Below are 20,359 nucleotides of genomic sequence, written 5' to 3'. Positions count from 1 at the left end.
CAGGTGGACTTTATTTGAACTAATTATGTGACTTCTGAAGGTAATTGGTTGCACCAGATCTTATTTAGGGGCTTCATAGCAAAGGGGATGAATACATATGCACGCACCACTTTTACGTTATTTATCTTTTAGAGTTTTTTTAAACAAGTTTTTTTTTTCTCCATTTCACTTCACCAATTTGGACTATTTTGTGTATATCCATTACATGAAATCCAAATAAAAATCAATTTAAATTACAGGTTGTAATGCAACAAAATAGGAAAAACGCCAATTGGGATGAATACTTTTGCAAGGCACTGTATGTTCTGAGTTTGTGAGTTATCAGTGCTTGTTTGTGTTAATTTCTAACCTATCTTGTCCTATGCAGGCTATGTAGCCTGTGCTTGAATGCATGGGAGTGGGTGTGAGTTGCCACGGTCCCGTAGGTTCTAACTAGGTTGGTTCTCTGTGGGGGTTTTCCTTGGCTCCAGAGTAGGAACAGGAACCTGTTGTGAGGAGCTGCTAGTGCGCTGGTTATTAGTGTCCCCCAGGTGGGAACCCTTTTTGAGTGAGGCTCAGAGATGCGTGCAGTCAGCCATAACTCCCCTTCTGAGAGCTGTAATGTATGCCTAGCGTTAGCTGACACACTAACACAGGACAGACGGGGGCCATAGGGGCCTAGTCAGGCCTAACACTAACCAACACGATTCAATTATCTGCCCCTTTTTTAAGGAACTACATTTTCCTTTTGAGTGATTCCTTACGAAACCTTGACAAAAAAAAGACCATGGGGATTTTCACAATTTCATCCATAGAATGGTCTTTTGGGGGAAGGATTGTTTACATATATTTTACATTTGTATCTAAAAGCATTTATGACATTTTGGCCTTACCCAGGGCTCCTTTAAGACTCCATAATGTTTAATCTGTAGGTGCTACAAAGCAAAAATTGGTGTCATATGAAGCTGTACTGCTTGCTCTGTAATATGACTAGTATTTTTATTTAATACGTTTGGGGGTGTTGGAGGGCCAAGAGACCAGAAGTGGCAGAACAGAGTGCTCAGGTTGGGATTTAGGGTTTGAGCATAGCCTGAAGGTAAGGCAGGGGTAGTTCCCCTTGCTGCTCCGTAGGCAAGCACCAGTTTGAGATAAAGGGAGTTCCATGTGATCATGGCTCTATTCAGCGTTTCCCAAACTCGGTCCTCGGGACCCCAAAGGGTGCACGTTTTGGTTTTTGCCCTAACACTACACAGCTGATTCAAATTATCAAAGCTTGATGATTAGTTGATTATTTGAGTCAATGGTGTAGTGCCAGGCCAAAACCAAAATGTGTACCCCTTGGTGTACGTTGCCTTGAATTTTGGGTTTGGGGACTGTAAAGAGACCCCTGGTGGCATGTCTGTAGGTGTAAGTATGTCTGTCAGAGCTATATGTAAGTTGAATCATGGTCTTTTTTTGTCCTGGTTTCGTGAGGAATCACTCTTTTTCTTTTCTTTTTGGTTTGCATACATTTGACTGTGTAATGCAGGCTTATTCATCATGATTTCTTCTTAAGGTTGACAGCTTTCACACAGAGTCTGGTTCTGAGGTCTTTGATGTTGTTCTCAGCTCTTTGCCTTGGTAATTCAACCAGAATGTATGAGGACTTTATGTGTGTTATACGGGCCTTGCTCAAATCGGAATAAAGAGGAGTAGCCTATCTGACTGCGTTTAGACCTAGGCCTAAAGAATGTGAGGGTACTCGTACGTGCTTCAACCCTGCTTGAATAAAAGGGAATAGATACTCAACAAAAACATAATCGTATTAATCGTGTGACTGTGTGTGTGTGAGTGCTATTGTGTTTTCCATAAGTAATTCCACCATGATAAGGAGAACCTTACGTATGATGTGTGCTATACAGAATATATCTAACTGTGTGTGTGTGTGATTGGTTGTAGCTTGCGAAGAAGATCCGTGAGAAGTTTAACCGCTACCTGGATGTGGTGAACAGGAACAAGCAGGTGGTAGAGGCATCCTACACAGCCCACCTGACGTCCCCCCTCACCGCCATCCAGGACTGCTGCACCATCCCCCCCTCCATGATGGAGTGAGTATATACACACACACACAACCCCTTACCCGTTTCCTCTGTTTACATGTATTTTAATCCTTTCTAACAACAGTCATCTCCATGTGTGCAAAATCTGCAAATAGAATTGACATTTTAGTCATTTAGCAGACGCTCTTATCCAGAGTGACTTACATGAGTAATTAGGGTTAAGTGCCTTGCTCAATGGCACATCGACAGATTTTTCACCTAATCGGCGCATGGATTCAAACCAGCAACCTTTCATTCACACATGCATGAGCAGCAGTGGTGGGATGATCTCCACTGCGCTGCTCGGCGGCCATTTAAATCTCCCAGACAGATGTTTATGGGTAATGGAGTTGTCTGAAGGCCTATTTCCACCAATCTCCCACTACAGCAGGAGCAAACGCACCTCAAACGAGCGAGAGATAGTGGCGAGAGAGAGAGCGCTACTTTCAACCCTAATCTCTACAGCTCCAGCTGTCTACATCCCGCTCTCTCTCTCCCTCTCTTCCTCTCTTTTTCTGCTTCTCCCTCCCTCTATCTCTCAGTCCTAATGTAGTTTTGATGGTGTTTTCTATCTCTCTGAAGTTTCTCCACTGACTTATCTGGAGTTGAAGGGTCTGTCTCTGCTTCTCCCACAATCAGTCTGGCTCCGCTCCAGTATAATACCTGTGGAATTTAATCAGAATTGAGTCCAGTCCAGGCTTTTCTCTCACACACTTATTCTGGAGGAGAGAGAGAGAGCTGGGGTGGACTGAGTGTGAAGAAGATGATATAAGATGATGGGGTGTGGAGGGAGGCAAAGAGGGTTGCACAAAATTGAGGCTCACTTCTGAGGGCTGTCTGATAGCAGGGCATCGCTCCTACAACTTCAAAGGATCCCACTGGGAAAAAGCTGACAGCTCTCACTTTGAGAAAGTTCATTTGGGAGCATGACCGTTTGGAGGAGTGCAGAATAACCTTTCCTCTCCCAAGGCTCACCCAGTCCCAGCCAGGGAAAGTTAAAGAGCCATACATCTAATCTGTGCCAGTGCAATACCATAGGGCCTGTTTTCAGACTAACTCAGTGCCGTGCTGGACCCTCCAGAGAGGCTGGTGCCAGACCCACGCGTCCTTCAGTGGGCTTAAAGTCAGCTGCTGCTGCCTGCTCCTGTGTCAGATGGCGGGTCATAGCTGGCGGTGTCAGGTGGTTCACAGGATTTCCCATGTCACTCAGCCATCACGCGACCACTGGTGTCAGCTAGCCCATACACAGTAAAAACAGAAGTGTTAATTTAACTCCTATCGAGTTGAATTTAACTCTGTTTCAGATAACATTTGGTCCCACTCAAAATCAGTGTAAAATGTACTCTTTGGTCAGTGTAAAACTTTTAGAGTTAATTCTACTCCATATTGTGTAAAAAATAACAATGAAATGTGTCAAAATATTTAACACTGTAGTTTAATCACACTGTTGAGAGTAATATGATTACACTGTATAGAGTTAAGTCAACTACAATTTTACTTTAAAAAATGACACTTTAAAGTGTAATGATATTTACTTTTCATTTCTCTACAGTGTTTTTTTTTTTTAAATTTAAATCATATGATGTAGTGTTACTGAATTATAGAAATATCAATACTATCAAATAAAACAAAGCACAATAATACAAGATGAGAGCACCCACATTTATTGAAAAAAAAAAGTATAATTTCAATGTCCGTGAATTTACATTGTACACCCATTGCCTTGTCTATGACAGAAGTATAACATCATAAAAATGTTCACCAGAGAAAGCAATATGGCACAACAAGGAGAGCTGTGTCATTTCCTCCATATGACCTTTGTATGTCAAAAGGTCTAGGGTAGTGCAGGTTGTCGACATGAAAAAAAACTAAATCATGCTTTGATCTGATCACCTCATATGCATGGAAATGTTCTTGAAAAGTTATGTAACTAAAGGCACTGTGAGTAGTAACAGTTTTTCACACATTATCAGAACTGACTCAATCTGATAAAACAAGGGCACTTCAGAGTCAACTTCGCCACAGATAACCAAGTGTGGGCGATAAACATACCCATTATGTTTAGCCCAATTAACCTTCATAACCTGAATGCTACTGGGCACTTGCATTGCCAAAGCAATTTCAGAACCTCCTTTTACCATATTTAAAGCCACCATTTTTCCTGGACCAATATCTAACCGACTAAAAGTTGTTGATCTTCGCCAACTATATGCCATATGATTCTGATGCTTTTTTGCCAGCGTTTTGGTAATATTTTTAAACGATTTAAGCTGTTTTTTGAAAAAATTATGTTTGCCTTCATACACCAACTATGAAGTACAGGCCCTATTTTCTGGATGCAGCGGGGATAGTGGATAAGAAAATGGTGCTTTGGTAAAAGTTTTTTCTGAGGATACAACTTCTTAAACAGTGTATGGTGATCAACAATCAAATGTTTTAAATATACATATAGACCTTGAGATAACATGGGCGAGAATATAATGTTAATTATTTGCAATAATAAAAGAAGCAGGCCCCAGTGTTGGTCAGTAGAAGTTACCAAATCTCCAAAGATAAGAGGAACATTCCTAAGTAAGCACCAGGACTGAATTGCATTCAGTCCCAGATCATTAGATCCTTCACTTAAATTAACAGTCACAGGCCTGTTATTTCTCTCTGTGAAACCATAATCAAAACTTTGTATTCTTGAATGTATTTCTCCTGATGTAACATGTTTTTCATTCAAATACAGAAATAATAACTTCAATTCGTACTGGCCAACCCCTTCTAACACATCATGCATCACATCAACTGAGAAGTTCTCAGTTGTGTGAAAATACCTCAATGAATTTAATATGCATGAACTTTTCACACCAAAAACATACGGAAGGGATGGATTACAAGCCATTTCTTGACAGTGAGCAGTATGCATATCTTTGGTGCGTAAAACTATTTTGGAAGAATCTTCAGAGAATTCTGTTTGAAAGTCCTCCTTTTCTGCTAAACAGAACCTGCAACAGTACCTTGCACTGAAAGACTCCACCAGACCAAACAAACTATGCAAACCCAAATTATCACCTGTTACCTGTACTACAGTGCCACGTACATAACCACTGTATAATGGAATCTCAATACCATCGCTCTCTAACACTTTAATGTCTCGAACAATGGGAGCAAAAATTTCACTAAAACCATATCGTTTAACATCTTGAGTATGAAATAAGGCGCACAGGTGTATGTTAGCCAAAAAAGAATTCCATTTTGGAGAGAAGTTTCTTAAAGTAAAATATACTCCACCCAATTTATGAATACCTCGCTTGGAACCCAATGGGTTGGCGACCTCAAAATCATCATAGAACATCTGGACCTGTATTGTCTGCTTCTCAGTTGAGAACAGGGGGTGACTTTTAAAAAAAGATCCATCACAAATATCTCTCAGTCTAGAGTTGCTGGTAGCTGAGCTTTGCAACATTTCTGCAAAATACTGACTTTTAAATATTGACTGCAGTGTAGATACAATTGGAATATACATGAATTTATCTTGAACTACTACCTGATCATATGTTCCAGTCTTTTTATTTCGTCTTGTGTCAAATCTTGAACCAATCACACATTCAACTGGTTCTACTATTTCCCACTTGGCAGTCATAAATTTTGATCGCTTGTATTCCGAATTTAGAACTGTGAAAGGATTCTCTAACCCCTCAAAACACGCCTCAACTTTCTTGCACATTTCTGTTTCTCTTTCATTACTAAATACATGCTTTATCACTGTTTCTTTAGCATGCTGATGAATATCTTGAACAATCTCTTCCATGGAAATCACTACAGTATTTACTGTACTTTGACCAACACCTGCTGCCTTTAGATCAGAAATAACAGCTGCACAACTATTTACAATGTATGGCGAAGATAACTCTGACTCAGCCTCTAAACATTCAGTCGACACTTCAACATGAGAAATATTACTGGTGTTGACGGTACTTTGAGGGTCTGAAAGATCATCTTCTATAGAATCTACTAAACTTTTTCCGTGGCACTTGTTAAGATGTTTTCTAAAACCAGAAAAGCTACCAAAAGAACGTGAGCATCCTTCTTGACCACATTTCAGAAAAAGAGTCCTGCCTGTACATAGCCCATGAATTATCTTAAGGTGCTTAACAAGGTTGTTTGGACTTCCATGGTCACTTTTGCAAAGAAAACACTTCATAGTTTTATCTCAACTAACGCACCATTCTTGCTCGCAACTCAGCAACTCTAGGAGTCTCCTTTGTTTCCCCCATGTCGATGTTATAGATGGTTGTTTGCACAAAAGTGAAAAAGCTGCTCAAGGAAGAACTGTATGACGTACCAAATACGTAATGGGCTTTAAAGACTTCGTCAAAAGCTCCTACTGAACCTGTTGCCTTGCATGGAAGAGCATGCTTGTCAACCACAATGAAGTAGGAGTGAATGCTGCTCTGTGTGGATCCCTGGGCGAGAAGGTAGGGCTGACTGCTTTGGGTGATGTTGTCAAGATGCTGCTGCACACTGGTTCCAACCTACAAAAAAAACACATTCAACAGAATTGTTTTGGTGACTAACCTCTGACAATAGATAAGATCACCTCAAACTGTGCACAAGATTGAGATGATGGAATATATATTTTAAACAACTGTTAAGCATACCTTTTGAAATCTGATGAGCTGATCTACAGCTTGATATGCAGACATCTTTCCCGGCCTCTTTCTACCTTGTGCAGATGGTGGTAGCAAATGTAGCAGCAGCAAGATGGCAGACATGTCACTGTCCCAGCCTACAAATAAGTAAATAAAAACCTGGTTAACATTGTGCCGTAGCATAACATTCTTATTCACAACTTGCACCATTATGGACATATAATGCACACCTACATTATCCACATAAAAAGTAAAACAGTTCATTCATACCATTCTCAACTTCAGCAGCTGACTCAGCATTGCGCATCAAATCCAAGAGTTCTGTGGTGGATACAAGTCCATGGCTTTCCTTTATTACTTTTGCTTTGAAAGTGGTTGGCCACTTCTCCAAGAATTTGTTGGCTGTGGCCTCACCAAACAGAAGTCTGAAATCTTGTTCTATCTGCAATGTAACACACAAAGACAGAAATAATGAGTGTTACCTTATTCTTCATTGGATATTTTTGGTGATGCAGTGAATTAAGTTGTCATACCAGTCCTGGTGTGTCCAGAAATCTTGGGAAGACCGAGAAGACATCTGATGATTTGGCTTCATCGTTGACCATTGCTTGCCGATATATGAAGGTCATTTTCATCTTCTCACGGACAGTGTTTTCATCAGCAGAGTGTCTCAAAACAGCAATAGCTGCTTCCACATCCTCATCAGATGGCTCTCTGTCATAGGTGAAGGGCTGACGATCACGGCCTGGCCCACCAACTTAAGACAAAATACAGTGTTAAGAAATCCTTTCTGTACAATTCACAGGTCACCATTATAATTACATGTCACTGATCAGAAAACATACCTTTAGGAGATTTGCTGACTGAGGCACCTCTTTCCTCTGCTGTTTTTCTTTGTATGGTCTTCAATCGCCATGCAAGGTATCCGGAACCACTCTCCGGATCGTAGTAATGATCCTATATTATTATAAATAAATTATAAAGGAGTACTATTCCCATTTCATAGAGTGAATATGTGCATAATGTTGCAATAACCCATTTACTTACATATCCATGTTGTGAGTATGGGTCTTCTAGATAGGGAAACAAAGCTACTATCCCCTGTGCATACATCACTCTGACACTTTTGGGGGGGGGATGTCCTAGCATATGAATTCAAAGTTAACATCACACTGAATTGATATTGCACAACACATTTTACATAATTAATAACCGGAAAATAATAACAATGTTTCTTTACAGCCCATCTACAGTGGGGAAAAAAAGTATTTAGTCAGCCACCAATTGTGCAAGTTCTCCCACTTAAAAAGATGAGAGAGGCCTGTAATTTTCATCATAGGTACACGTCAACTATGACAGACAAAATGAGAAAAAAAAATCCAGAAAATCACATTGTAGGATTTTTAATGAATTTATTTGCAAATTATGGTGGAAAATAAGTATTTGGTCAATATCAAAAGTTTCTCAATACTTTCTTATATACCCTTTGTTGGCAATGACACAGGTCAAACGTTTTCTGTAAGTCTTCACAAGGTTTTCACACACTGTTGCTGGTATTTTGGCCCATTCCTCCATGCAGATCTCCTCTAGAGCAGTGATGTTTTGGGGCTGTCACTGGGCAACACGGACTTTCAACTCCCTCCAAAGATTTTCTATGGGGTTGAGATCTGGAGACTCCAGGACCTTGAAATGCTTCTTACGAAGCCACTCCTTCGTTGCCCGGGCGGTGTGTTTTGGATCATTGTCATGCTGAAAGACCCAGCCACGTTTCATCTTCAATGCCCTTGCTGATGGAAGGAGGTTTTCACTCAAAATCTCACGATACATGGCCCCATTCATTTTTCCTTTACACGGATCAGTCGTCCTGGTCCCTTTGCAGAAAAACAGCCCCAAAGGATGATGTTTTCACTCCCATGCTTCACAGTAGGTATGGTGTTCTTTGGATGCAACTCAGCATTCTTTGTCCTCCAAACACGACAAGTTGAGTTTTTACCAAAAAGTTCTATTTTGGTTTCATCTGACCATATGACTTTCTCCCAATCCTCTTCTGGATGCACTCTAGCAAACTTCAGACGGGCCTGGACATGTACTGGCTTAAGCAGGGGGACACGTCTAGCACTGCAGGATTTGAGTCCCTGGTGGCGTAGTGTGTTACTGATGGTAGGCTTTGTTACTTTGGTCCCAGCTCTCTGCAGGTCATTCACTAGGTCCCCCCGTGTGGTTCTGGGATTTTTGCTCACCGTTCTTGTGATCATTTTGACCCCACGGGGTGAGATCTTGCGTGGAGCCCCAGATCGAGGGAGATTATCAGTGGTCTTGTATGTCTTCCATTTCCTAATAATTGCTCCCACAGTTGATTTCTTCAAACCAAGCTGCTTACCTATTGCAGATTCAGTCTTCCCAGCCTGGTGCAGGTCTACAATTTTGTTTCTGGTGTCCTTTGACAGCTCTTTGGTCTTGGCCATAGTGGAGTTTGGAGTGTGACTGTTTGAGGTTGTGGACAGGTGTCTTTTATACTGATAACAAGTTCAAACAGGTGCCATTAATACAGGTAACGAGTGGAGGACAGAGGAGCCTCTTAAAGAAGAAGTTACTGGTCTGTGAGAGCCAGAAATCTTGCTTGTTTGTAGGTGACCAAATACTTATTTTCCACCATAATTTGCAAATAAATTCATTAAAAATCCTACAATGTGATTTTCTGGATTTTCTTTTCTCAATTTGTCTGTCATAGTTGACGTGTACCTATGATGAAAATGACAGGCCTCTCTCATCTTTTTAAGTGGGAGAACTTGCACAATTGGTGGCTGACTAAATACTTTTTTCCCCCCACTGTATATGCTTAATGCTTACCCATGTGTTTCTGTCATCTCAGCAGCAAGTATGTTGATCATCTGTCTTCTGGTGGCATCTGTCAGAGATTTGGTTTTTCCATACTCTTGCATAATGCGTTCACCACCAGGCTTTGATGTTAGGATTTTTTCAATCAGCTATAGGTGGAAAGAAATGTGCTTTCCGTAATTGTAAAACAATATGTAATGCTGTCACATGATGAAACAACATTCAGATTGGACTTAACAGCAATGTTCACCACTTACTGCTTTTGCCTCATAGTTTATGTGGCATGGCCTTTTAGGCTGGCTTCCTTCGCCAGCCGCTACTTCTTCAACATCGTCACACACAGTGAAATTCAGAATGATGGTGTCATCAGATGTACCCGAGCATGATGATGAATGAGAGGTATCTGTTCATTATGAAATTTGTGCAAAACATAGAAACATATTACAATAAACTGTTATTTTTAAGACAATAAAGGTTCTCATTCTGGCCTTTAAACTAAAAAACTAATTGAATGAATGAATACCAAGTCCATTGCCCAGCATGATTCTGAAAGTTCCAGGTGACTCCTTTACTAATTCTTCAAAAACATCTGAGTCAACTTCTGTGTCAGACTGGTCATACACCTTAATGTCTGGCTTTCTGCTTTCTGGTATGTTGAATTTTAGACACACTGTTAAAAAAAGAAGAAAAAAAAGAAAAACATGCATTCCCTTCTCACAAGAATCCAAGTTCATACTTAAGGTTGCCTCATGTGTTCACAAAATGATGAAAGACAAGGATCTGCACCTGATTTTATGTTACTGAAAATATAAAGGACAGCAGAAATGACTATAGACCTAAATAGATATCATAAGATAATAGCTTAATGCTGTATTATTTTGTCATTAGGGTGATATGTATTGCTTTAACCTATTATACCTACCTTCTTTCAAGAAAGCATTGAATGTCAGCTCAGACAGCTTGACGTATTTCTGCTCTTCCCCGAGCTGAACACGCAACAGCATTTTGCCTCTGTTAACAAAGAAAATATATATTCAAAATCATCATTTAGTGCTGGTTCAACTAAGCGTTAGCTAACTATCCATTTATCTCAGTAGTACTAGCTACGCAATGCACTATGCATTACTTAGACGTTACACTGCAATTACAAAGGCTGAAGTAGACAAAGTTGTGCTGGTTGAATATAACGTTAAGCTGCCATTTTCTGCAGCAAATGGGTGTAGGCTAGTTCAAGTTTAGAGGCACATTGTCCCATTAGCTACCAAATAACTAGCTATGTGTCAAAGTTAGCTAGCTCATTAGCCATTTTAGTTCGAACAGTAGCTAACCATTAAAATGGTTAAGCAATGTTAAACAAACCCGTCATGCAAATCAGTGATCTAAGTTATCGTTTTATAACACCAACATTAGCTGGCTAACTATCAGAAGCATGCTAACATTACCGTTATATATAGCTTTATAAAAAACAGTTAACGTTAGTGTAAGGAAGCCTGGGAAGCTATACAATAACGTTAGCTAACAATACTATCTGTATAAATGTTTTGTTGTTAGCGAACGTTATTTTACGTATTTACCATTCTGACAAACTTCATTCGTGAAAATATTGCAACACAAAGAAAGACAGTTACCGATACTGATTGCAAGCTAGCTAACCGCATGACAAGCACAATCTGCGCTCATGCCAAACGGTGGTGTCCTTCAAACGAACTGATTAGCTAAGTTAACGTTACCTATTTTTAGACATATGAAACAGCAAGCCATTCACAAAAATATCAAACATATTCCATGGGTATATCATATAACAGTTATTACTGTCAACCATCTGAACTTACAAGCTAATTTAGCTGGCTGATGACAAGCTCACTGCAAGGGGGACCGCCGCATGGAACTCGTAACTTAAAATATGACCTTGACATCAGCACAACTCTAAAATTATGTAAAGTTAAAAAATACCGGTTTGGTGTTGAAAAAACGGGGATGTAACTTACCTAGCAATATCTGTGGCCTAGCTACTCCTTCGCAATCTTCCTCCACCAACGTACGTGCCAAACTTCAGCAAAGCAGTGTGGCGGGTATTCATCACTGCTGTAGAGTTGAAATTGTCACTGCGTATCTGCAGATTTTTACACTCACTTTTAACTCCACTGATAGAGCAACTTTACTCTCAAAAATGTTGAAAATACTCTATCTGGGTTAAAATAACTTTACTCTGAAATATTAACACCCCATTTTTTACTGTGTAGGCCACCACACACACACCACGCTGCAATGCTTTCATCAGTGTTTGGTCTGGGGGCCAGGTTCCCGGTCTCTCCAATCAATGCCTGAAAATAGCATGCGTTTCGGTTTTAGTGACTGATCTTCAGGTACCAGCTAGATCATTTTGAGGTGTGGATGACAAGATCCATTGGCACGTCTGATAATTCATCATAGCCATTCATTCCTGCCTCCAGTGTAAGCTAGCTGAGTGTAGTGTACATGGAGGTAAAGCTGCCATAACTGTCACTACTACCGCAGCGCTGTCCCCAGCGCCAGTCAGTACAGATACACATACACCTCCTCCACACACAATGTAGGCCTATACACTGACTATACAAAACATTAAGAACACTTGCTCTTTCCATGACATACTGTAAACTGACCAGGTGAAAGCTATGTTCCTTTATTGATGTCACTTGTTCAATCAGTGTAGATGAAGGGGAGGAGACAGGTTAAAGAACGATTTTTAAGCCTTGAGACAATTGAGACATGGATTGTGTGTGTGTGTGAGCCATTCATTGGGTGAATGAGCAAGAAACAATATTTAAGTGACTTTTGAAATGGGGTATGGTAGTAGGTGCCAGGCGCAACGGTTTGTGTCAAGAACTGCAACGCTGCTGGGTTTTTCATGCTCAGCAGTTTCCCGTGTGTATCAAGAATGGTCCGCCACCCAAAGGACATCCAGCCAACATGACACAACTGTGGGAAGCATTGGAGTCAACATGGACCAGCATCCCTGTGGAACGCTTTCGACACCTTGTAGAGTCCATGTCCTGACGAATTGAGGCTGTTCTGAGGGCAAAAGGTTGGGGTGGAGATAAGAACAGGCATTTAGCTGGCCAGCTGCGTGTTTAGATAATGGCAGGGGTTATACAGGGTTGTATTCTTATAATGGGTATTCCTTCCAGGTTGTCATTTACTACTACTACTGGAGGAAAGCCTGTAGTCCACCCAACCATTTCTGCTGTTCTTGTCTGGCTACAGTCTCCAGTGAGGTGGTACAGTAGGGATGCTTGAGGGATAATATGAGGACACACTACTTACTGTGCATTGTTATGACTTTATAGTCAATGGGATAGGAAATGGCTGCAAAATGGTACAGCTATTCAATGTTTGGATTTTGTTTTATTCCTAGAATTGCCCACTGGTGACTGTTGAGCCCCTCTCCTCTGGCTGTGTTGTGTTGATCCTGCACTGATCTCTGTGAGGGAGAGCCAGAGCTGGGCTCTGGTCTGAGCTGAGATCAGGGATGTGGGGTCTGCTTGGTTTTCCGTTTGCTCCGAGTGAACTAATGAAGCTTCTGTTTGAGCGTGAGGTAGCGTGAGAGAGAGGGGTGAGAAAAGAGGAGAGAGTGGCTTAACAGGCTTTAAACCCTTGGCTGATAGGAGCCCTCTCTCTCTCTCTCTCTGACCAAATGCTTCTGTCCATATCGGGAGACCTTCCTCCCCCCTCACTCCCTGCTCCTCCGCTCCCCAAATCCCCATTGAGCCCCCCTCTTAGCCTCCCCGACGGCTACACTAATGAAACGCAGTGCTATGTGCACTGATAGATTAAAAGAGGGAGCAGGCCTGGGAGAGGAGGGCTTGGGAAAGGGGGGCGTTGGGTTGCTTTCTCTCGGCAGGGCTATAGCAATACTGTAACTCACTGTGGAGATGTAGAACACTCTTGGAGAAAAAAATAAACCGTATTCCTTACGGTCAAATTGAATGCTGTAGCACAGCAAGATCTTTAGAAGCAGTAGTGCATACTGGCATCATACTGTAATACAATCAAGTATTTCAATGTTCGTCATGCTAAACTCTCTATAACAGCACTACAGACTTTCAATACAATGGTTTGGTTGATTCAGTACCAATGGTTCTAAATCAAATGTTACATACAGTGAGGGAAAAAAGTATTTGATCCCCTGCTGATTTTGTAAGTTTGCCCACTGACAAAGAAATGATCAGTTTATAATTTTAATGGTAGGTTTATTTGAACAGTGAGAGACAGAATAACAACAAAAAAATCCAGAAAAACGCATGTCAAAAATGTTATAAATTGATTTGCATTTTAATGAGGGAAATAAGTATTTGACCCCCTCTCAATCAGAAAGATTTCTGGCTCCCAGGTGTCTTTTATACAGGTAACGAGCTGAGATTAGGAGCACACTCTTAAAGGGAGTGCTCCTAATCTCAGTTTGTTACCTGTATAAAAGACACCTGTCCACAGAAGCAATCAATCAATCAGATTCCAAACTCTCCACCATGGCCAAGATCAAAGAGCTCTCCAAGGATGTCAGGGACAAGATTGTAGACCTACACAAGGCTGGAATGGGCTACAAGACCATCGCCAAGCAGCTTGGTGAGAAGGTGACAACAGTTGGTGCGATTATTCGCAAATGGAAGAAACACAAAATAACTGTCAATCTCCCTCGGCCTGGGGCTCCATGCAAGATCTCACCTCGTGGAGTTGCAATGATCATGAGAACGGTGAGGAATCAGCCCAGAACTACACGGGAGGATCTTGTCAATGATCTCAAGGCAGCTGGGACCATAGTCACCAAGAAAACAATTGGTAACACACTATGCCGTGAAGGACTGAAATCCTGCAGCGCCCGCAAGATCCCCCTGCTCAAGAAAGCACATATACAGGCCCGTCTGAAGTTTGGCAATGAACATCTGAATGATTCAGAGGACAACTGGGTGAAAGTGTTGTGGTCAGATGAGACCAAAATCGAGCTCTTTGGCATCAACTCAACTCGCCGTGTTTGGAGGAGGAGGAATGCTGCCTATGACCCCAAGAACACCATCCCCACCGTCAAACATGGAGGTGGAAACATTATGCTTTGGGGGTGTTTTTCTGCTAAGGGGACAGGACAACTTCACAGCATCAAAGGGACGATGGACGGGGCCATGTACCGTCAAATCTTGGGTGAGAACCTCCTTCCCTCAGCCAGGGCATTGAAAATGGGTCGTGGATGGGTATTCCAGCATGACAATGACCCAAAACACACGGCCAAGGCAACAAAGGAATGGCTCAAGAAGAAGCACATTAAGGTCCTGGAGTGGCCAAGCCAATCTCTAGACCTTAATCCCATAGAAAATCTGTGGAGGGAGCTGAAGGTTCGAGTTGCCAAACGTCAGGCTCGAAACCTTAATGACTTGGAGAAGATCTGTCAAGAGGAGTGGGACAAAATCCCTCCTGAGATGTGTGCAAACGTGGTGGCCAACTACAAGAAACGTCTGACCTCTGTGATTGCCAACAAGGGTTTTGCCACCAAGTACTAAGTCATGTTTTGCAGAGGGGTCAAATACTTATTTCCCTCATTAAAATGCAAATCAATTTATAACATTTTTGACATGTGTTTTTCTGGATTTTTGTTGTTGTTATTCTGTCTCTCACTGTTCAAATAAACCAACCATTAAAATTATAGACTGATCATGTCTTTGTCAGTGGGCAAACGTACAAAATCAGCAGGGGATCAAATACTTTTTTCCCTCACTGTATAGGGCTCCATTGTCAGGAGCGTGTAGAAGATGTCTGTCAAACAGCGCAGTGCTCTAGTACCAATACTATCTGCAGTATTCCTGTATCTCCCTGATATCTCCCTGATCGAGGCAAGGAGAACTCCTCCCTGTGGGATATTTAAATAAAGCATAGCAACCCCTTCATTATTGAACATTATGCAGGCAGGGGCCTCGTCATAAACCAGCTAAAGCTTCAAGTAATGGAAGAGCAGTATTATATGTAGGTCTACGTGGTTCTGGTATAAGGAAATGCTCTGTATGATCTGTGCAGCTTCAGGGGTTATTTCATATATATATATATATTAGCCCTTTTAAAAGCAGGGATGTTTTTCAAGACCCTCATTTGCATGTTGAATCCAAATCAGGGCTGGAAAGTTTTCCTTCTTGCTCATTCCCCTTTCTCTCTCGCTTTACTCTATCTCTCCCTACTCCCCATCTCTCATCCATTCTCTCTCCATCTATCCCTCTCTCCTGCGCCACTCTCGTTCTCCTGGTTTTGATGTCAAATTCAAAGCGCTTGCAAATGTATTTTTTATCCGGCACATTTGCTTAGCCACCACATGTAAAGTGTGTTGAAGTAAAATAATAATGGAAGAAGCCTAATGGGAATTTTAATGTCTGAAGTTCAAAGCAGCTGCTACATCAGAGCAGCTGTCAATCAAATACACTCTCACAAGCTCCCGAGGGGAGAGGGGGGATGAGAGGAAGGAGTGTGTGTATATGTGTGTGTTCGGTGAGGATAGCGGCCTACTATGTGTGTGCGTCTGCAGGCATGCATGGCTGGATGTGCATGTGCATTTGTGTGTGTCAGATAGCAGGTTACTGGTGGTTGGTTGTGTTTCCTGTGTGCAAGGAAGGGTGTAATGTGAGCCAGCAGGGGGACGGGGTTTAGAGGGGGTGGTGGATTTGGGGGGGGAGGTCAAAGCGACCCAGCCATGGTGCAGTGTGGAGCAGGCTACTCCCCTAAGACCCCCCCCCCCCCCCCCCCCCCCCCCCCCCCCCGCCTCTCCTCTCCCCATCCCTCTATCAGCTCTTCATTAGTGAAGCTGAGGCACTCTGGAAGCTAGCTGCTATGAGATGGGCTCCTATGACTGCATGGAGGTACCAGGGGGCTGCCCAACCCCATGTAATACTGTGATATGGGATCTACTGGGCTTAGAGGAACCAGACACCCACCATCCCCCAGAGGACACCACGCACGCACACACTACATGTACCCCACCTATACATGCAGGGGGTGCATTACTGGAAAGATGAGAGAAGCATATATTCCACACACAGCATGGGCAGCATTGAGATGGTTGCTGCAGTTTGCATCAGCCCTCTCTATGCATCTCAGATTCAGTCCTCTCCTTGATGTCCTCGCTTTCTTTTTTCTGTTTCTTGTCTCTCTCCATCTCCCTCGCTGTTTCTGAGAGATATTACTTCTATGGTAGACAAGTGAAATATACTTTGCGGTAGTGCTGTTGTAAATGTGATGTGTTCTGTCTCTTTTCAGGTTTGACGGTAACTTCAACACCAACGTGTCCAAGACCATCTGCTGTGACAGGCTGTCTCCCACTGTCAACAGTCGAGCCTTTAACCCTGGACGGGACCTCAACTCAGGTGGGTCATCCCCTCTTCATGTTTATCTCCTATACATCCCCATTGAGACCTACAGTACAAGTCAAAAGTTTGGACACACCTACTCATTCAAGGGTTTTTCTTTATTTTGTACTATTTTCTACATCAAAACTATGAATTAACACATATGGAATCATGTAGTAACCCAAAAAGTGTTAAGCAAATTCTTCAAAGTAGCCACACTTTGCCTTGATGACAGCTTTGCACACTCTTGGCATTCTCTCAACCAGCTTCACCTGGAATGCTTTTCCAACAGTCTTGGAGTTCCCACATATGCTGAGCACTTGTTGGCTGCTTTTCCTTCACTCTGCGATCCAAGTCATCCCAAACCATCTCAATTGGGTTGAGGTCGGGGGATTGTGGAGGCCAGGTCATCTGATGCAGCACTCCATCACTCTCCTTCTTGGTCAAATAGCCCTTACACAGCCTGGAGGTGGGTTGGGTCATTGTCCTGTTGAAAAACAAATGATAGTCCCACTAAGCCCAAACCAGATGGGATGGCGTATTGCTGCAGACTGCTGTGGTACCCATGCTTGTTAAGTGTGCCTTGAATTCTAAATAAATCACTGACAGTGTCACCTGCAAAGCACCATCACACCACCTCCTCAATGCTTCACGGTGGGAACCACACATGCGGAGATCATCCGTTCACCTACTCTGCGTCTCACAAAGACACAGCGATTGGAACCCAAAATCTCAAATTTGGACTCATCAGTCTAAAGGACAGATTTCCACTTGTCTAATGTCTATTGCTCGTGTTTCTTGGCCCAACAAGTCTCTTCCTCTTATTGGTGTCCTTTAGTAGTGGTTTCTTGCAGCAATTCGACCATGAAGGCCTGATTCACACAGTCTCCTCTGAACAGTTGATGTTGATGTGTCTGTTACCTGAACTCTGTGAAGCATTTATTTGGGCTGCAATTTCTGAGGCTGGTAACTCTAATGAACTTATTTTTTACATGTAAGTCATTTAGCAGACACTCTTATCCAGAGCGACTTACAGCAGAGGTAACTCTGGGTCTTCCTTTCTTGTGGCGGTCCTCATGATAACCAGTTTCATCATAGCGCCTGATGGTTTTTGCGACTGCACTTGAAGAAACTTTCAAAGTTCTTGAAATTTTCCAGATTGGCTGACCTTCATGTCTTAAAGTAATGATGGACTGTCGTTTCTCTTTGCTTATTTGAGCTGTTCTTGCCATAATATGGACTTGGTCTTTTACCAAATAAGTCTATCTTCTGTATACCAACCCTACCTTGTCACAACACAACTGATTGTCTCAAACGCATTAAGAAGGAACGAAATTACAACAATTAACTTTTAACAGGGCACACCTGTTAATTGAAATGCATTCCAGGTGACTACCTCATGAAGCTGGTTGAGAAAATGCCAAGAGTGTGCAAAACTGTCATCAAGGCCACTTTGATGAATCTCAAATATAAAATATATTTTGATTTGTTTAACACTTTTTTGGTTACTACCTGATTCTATATGTGTTATTTCATAGTTTTGATGTCTTCACTAATATTCTACAATGTAGAAAATAGTAAAAATAAAGAAAAACCCTGGAATGAGTAGGTGTGTCCAAACTTTTGACTGGTACTGTAAGGCCATAAGGCTCCCTTTACTTCCTGTCCACTTCTTCCTCTTACCCAAACCCCTGCCCGAACCTTCTAACCCACCATTCATACAGCAGTCTTCCCCTCTAACATGGACAGCTATGGCCTTGCTTATGAACAATTGCCATGCCAACAGCAACCCGTAGAAGTTAATATTCCTCACCATATTGTTCAATCTTAAAAGGAAAAGGTCTTTGGACCCAGATAGAAATAATGATCTGTGCCTGTTTCACGCATTATAAGACCACTTTGTATTCTGTTTTCTCACTCCTACGCTCTCTTCCTCTCTCTCCCCTCCTCTTTCTCCCACTCTCTCTCTTTTTCTCTTTCATTCAAGAATAGTGATTTGTTTTCTACGCTGAAAATTCTGATGTCAAATTAGATGTTTTTTCCCCCCTTGATCTCTGGTCTGCATCTCCATTTAGTAAGAGGTTGTTTTTCATTCTACATTAGGAGGCTTTGTCGAGCCTTCCCATCTGCCCCTGCTGCACCACTGTTGGCCAATCACTCGAAATCATAATCAGACGTGATTGACGTCCTACATTTTACCTCGGCATGTGAACACTCCCAGTCAAAGTCCCTACTCCATTCAAACAACAATGATCACTATTAATGCAGTTAGATGTTCTGTTCTTTAATGACATCTATTCATATCATGGCAGAATATTGCTGACTGTACTGAACCGGCTGCAGCATTTGACCAATATTTTCTACTCCTAATCCCACTCTCGCTAATGGTCATTTTTGTCTCGATGGGGAAACACTGGCAAAGCAAACCGCTCTCTCACATACACGACCCCTTCTCCTCTATTAGGACTGTAGAAACTCTTAACAGCCCCTTCTCGTACCTGTCTCCTTGTCTCTCACACCCTCTCCGTCCAAATTCGAGGCCACTCTGAGCAGATTAGGATGATTCATCATCATCCCATAGTTTATTTTCTCAAGGCAGCCATCAGGAGTTCATGTTACCACCATGCCTCCATTTCTCAGGCTGTCTTGACCTCAAGCCTCTGCTAGCATTCATCGTCCCCATTTTGTCTGGACCCAGTCTAAACAACCAGGGAGGGAGGGAGAGAGGGAGGAGGAATAGGTGGATTATCCAGAGGAGGACAGAGAGGATGGTTGGGAGAGAGAAGAGGAGAAGGACCGTAATAGAGGAAAAAGAGAAAGTTGGAGTGCGAGAGGCAAAGAGAAGGAATAGACAAATTATCCAGGGAAGGAGAGAGAGAAATGACTGGGGGGGGGGGCAAGAAGTGAGTGAATAAATGAGGGTAGAAAGAGTGAGAGAGGTTGTGAGGTGAGAGATGGCACTGGTTGTAGTAAATACTAAGAAGGTGTTGGGTGAAGTTTCACATCTGTTTTTCCTGGACTCGTCCTTTCCTTCTTGTTCTCACTCCTTTCTCAATCGTAGTTCCCACGTTGCTCCAGGCACTGGTTTGATGTGAGTGTAGTTTGTTTTCCAGCCCTGCCCAGTGGACACATTAACCCCTCTGCACTTAGCCAAAGTGTTACTGAGCTGTGAGGAGGGGAGCTGGGAAAGGGAAGTGTGATTGAGTACGGATGGAGAGGGTTAGAGGAAGCGGCGGCCCCTCAGCCTGTCTGTGGTTCTAGTGTTTTCTAAACACTGGTGGCAGGATTAAGCGCTGCAGCCTAGCAGATGTATACATACTATTTTAGACTGTCAACATCCCAAGTGGTTCCTGTTTATACCAGGCCTGGAGATGGATGAAGTGGCCTAGAGTGCAGATATATGGCAAGCTAGCATGCCTCTGGTCAATAACCAACGCCATAAGAAATACTAGCATGCCTCTGGTCAATAACC

The 20,359-nt window shown here is 42.3% G+C and overlaps 1 protein-coding gene and 3 long non-coding RNA genes across 4 annotated transcripts in view; 1 reads left to right on the top strand and 3 right to left on the bottom strand.

Moving 5' to 3' along the window:
• LOC311148544 (VWFA and cache domain-containing protein 1) overlaps positions 1-20,359 on the top strand; it is a gene marked incomplete at its 5' end in the record, with an annotated part of 101,945 nt that overhangs the window by 43,836 nt on the left and 37,750 nt on the right. The window contains 2 exons of the mRNA XM_084185527.1: positions 1,918-2,066; positions 16,799-16,905. Coding sequence (XP_084041653.1) covers positions 1,918-2,066; positions 16,799-16,905 — 256 coding nt within the window. The remainder of the gene's footprint in view (positions 1-1,917; positions 2,067-16,798; positions 16,906-20,359) is intronic.
• On the bottom strand, positions 6,074-7,276 carry LOC311148645. Its single transcript, XR_014614939.1, has 4 exons — positions 7,228-7,276; positions 6,965-7,136; positions 6,704-6,831; positions 6,074-6,577 (listed from the first exon to the last, which is right to left on the bottom strand). It is a non-coding gene; the product is annotated as an uncharacterized lncRNA (long non-coding RNA).
• Positions 7,283-7,829, bottom strand: LOC311148644. The gene is made up of 3 exons (XR_014614938.1): positions 7,742-7,829; positions 7,540-7,651; positions 7,283-7,451 (listed from the first exon to the last, which is right to left on the bottom strand). It is a non-coding gene; the product is annotated as an uncharacterized lncRNA (long non-coding RNA).
• Positions 9,550-11,596, bottom strand: LOC311148586. The gene is made up of 5 exons (XR_014614922.1): positions 11,521-11,596; positions 10,455-10,543; positions 10,056-10,202; positions 9,790-9,935; positions 9,550-9,681 (listed from the first exon to the last, which is right to left on the bottom strand). It is a non-coding gene; the product is annotated as an uncharacterized lncRNA (long non-coding RNA).

The sequence above is a fragment of the Coregonus lavaretus genome, assembly GCF_964263955.1.
Source record: "Coregonus lavaretus genome assembly, chromosome: 21".
Lineage (NCBI taxonomy): Eukaryota > Metazoa > Chordata > Actinopteri > Salmoniformes > Salmonidae > Coregonus > Coregonus lavaretus.
Note: the sequence above shows the minus strand (reverse complement) of the source record. Positions and strands in the feature narration are given on the sequence as shown.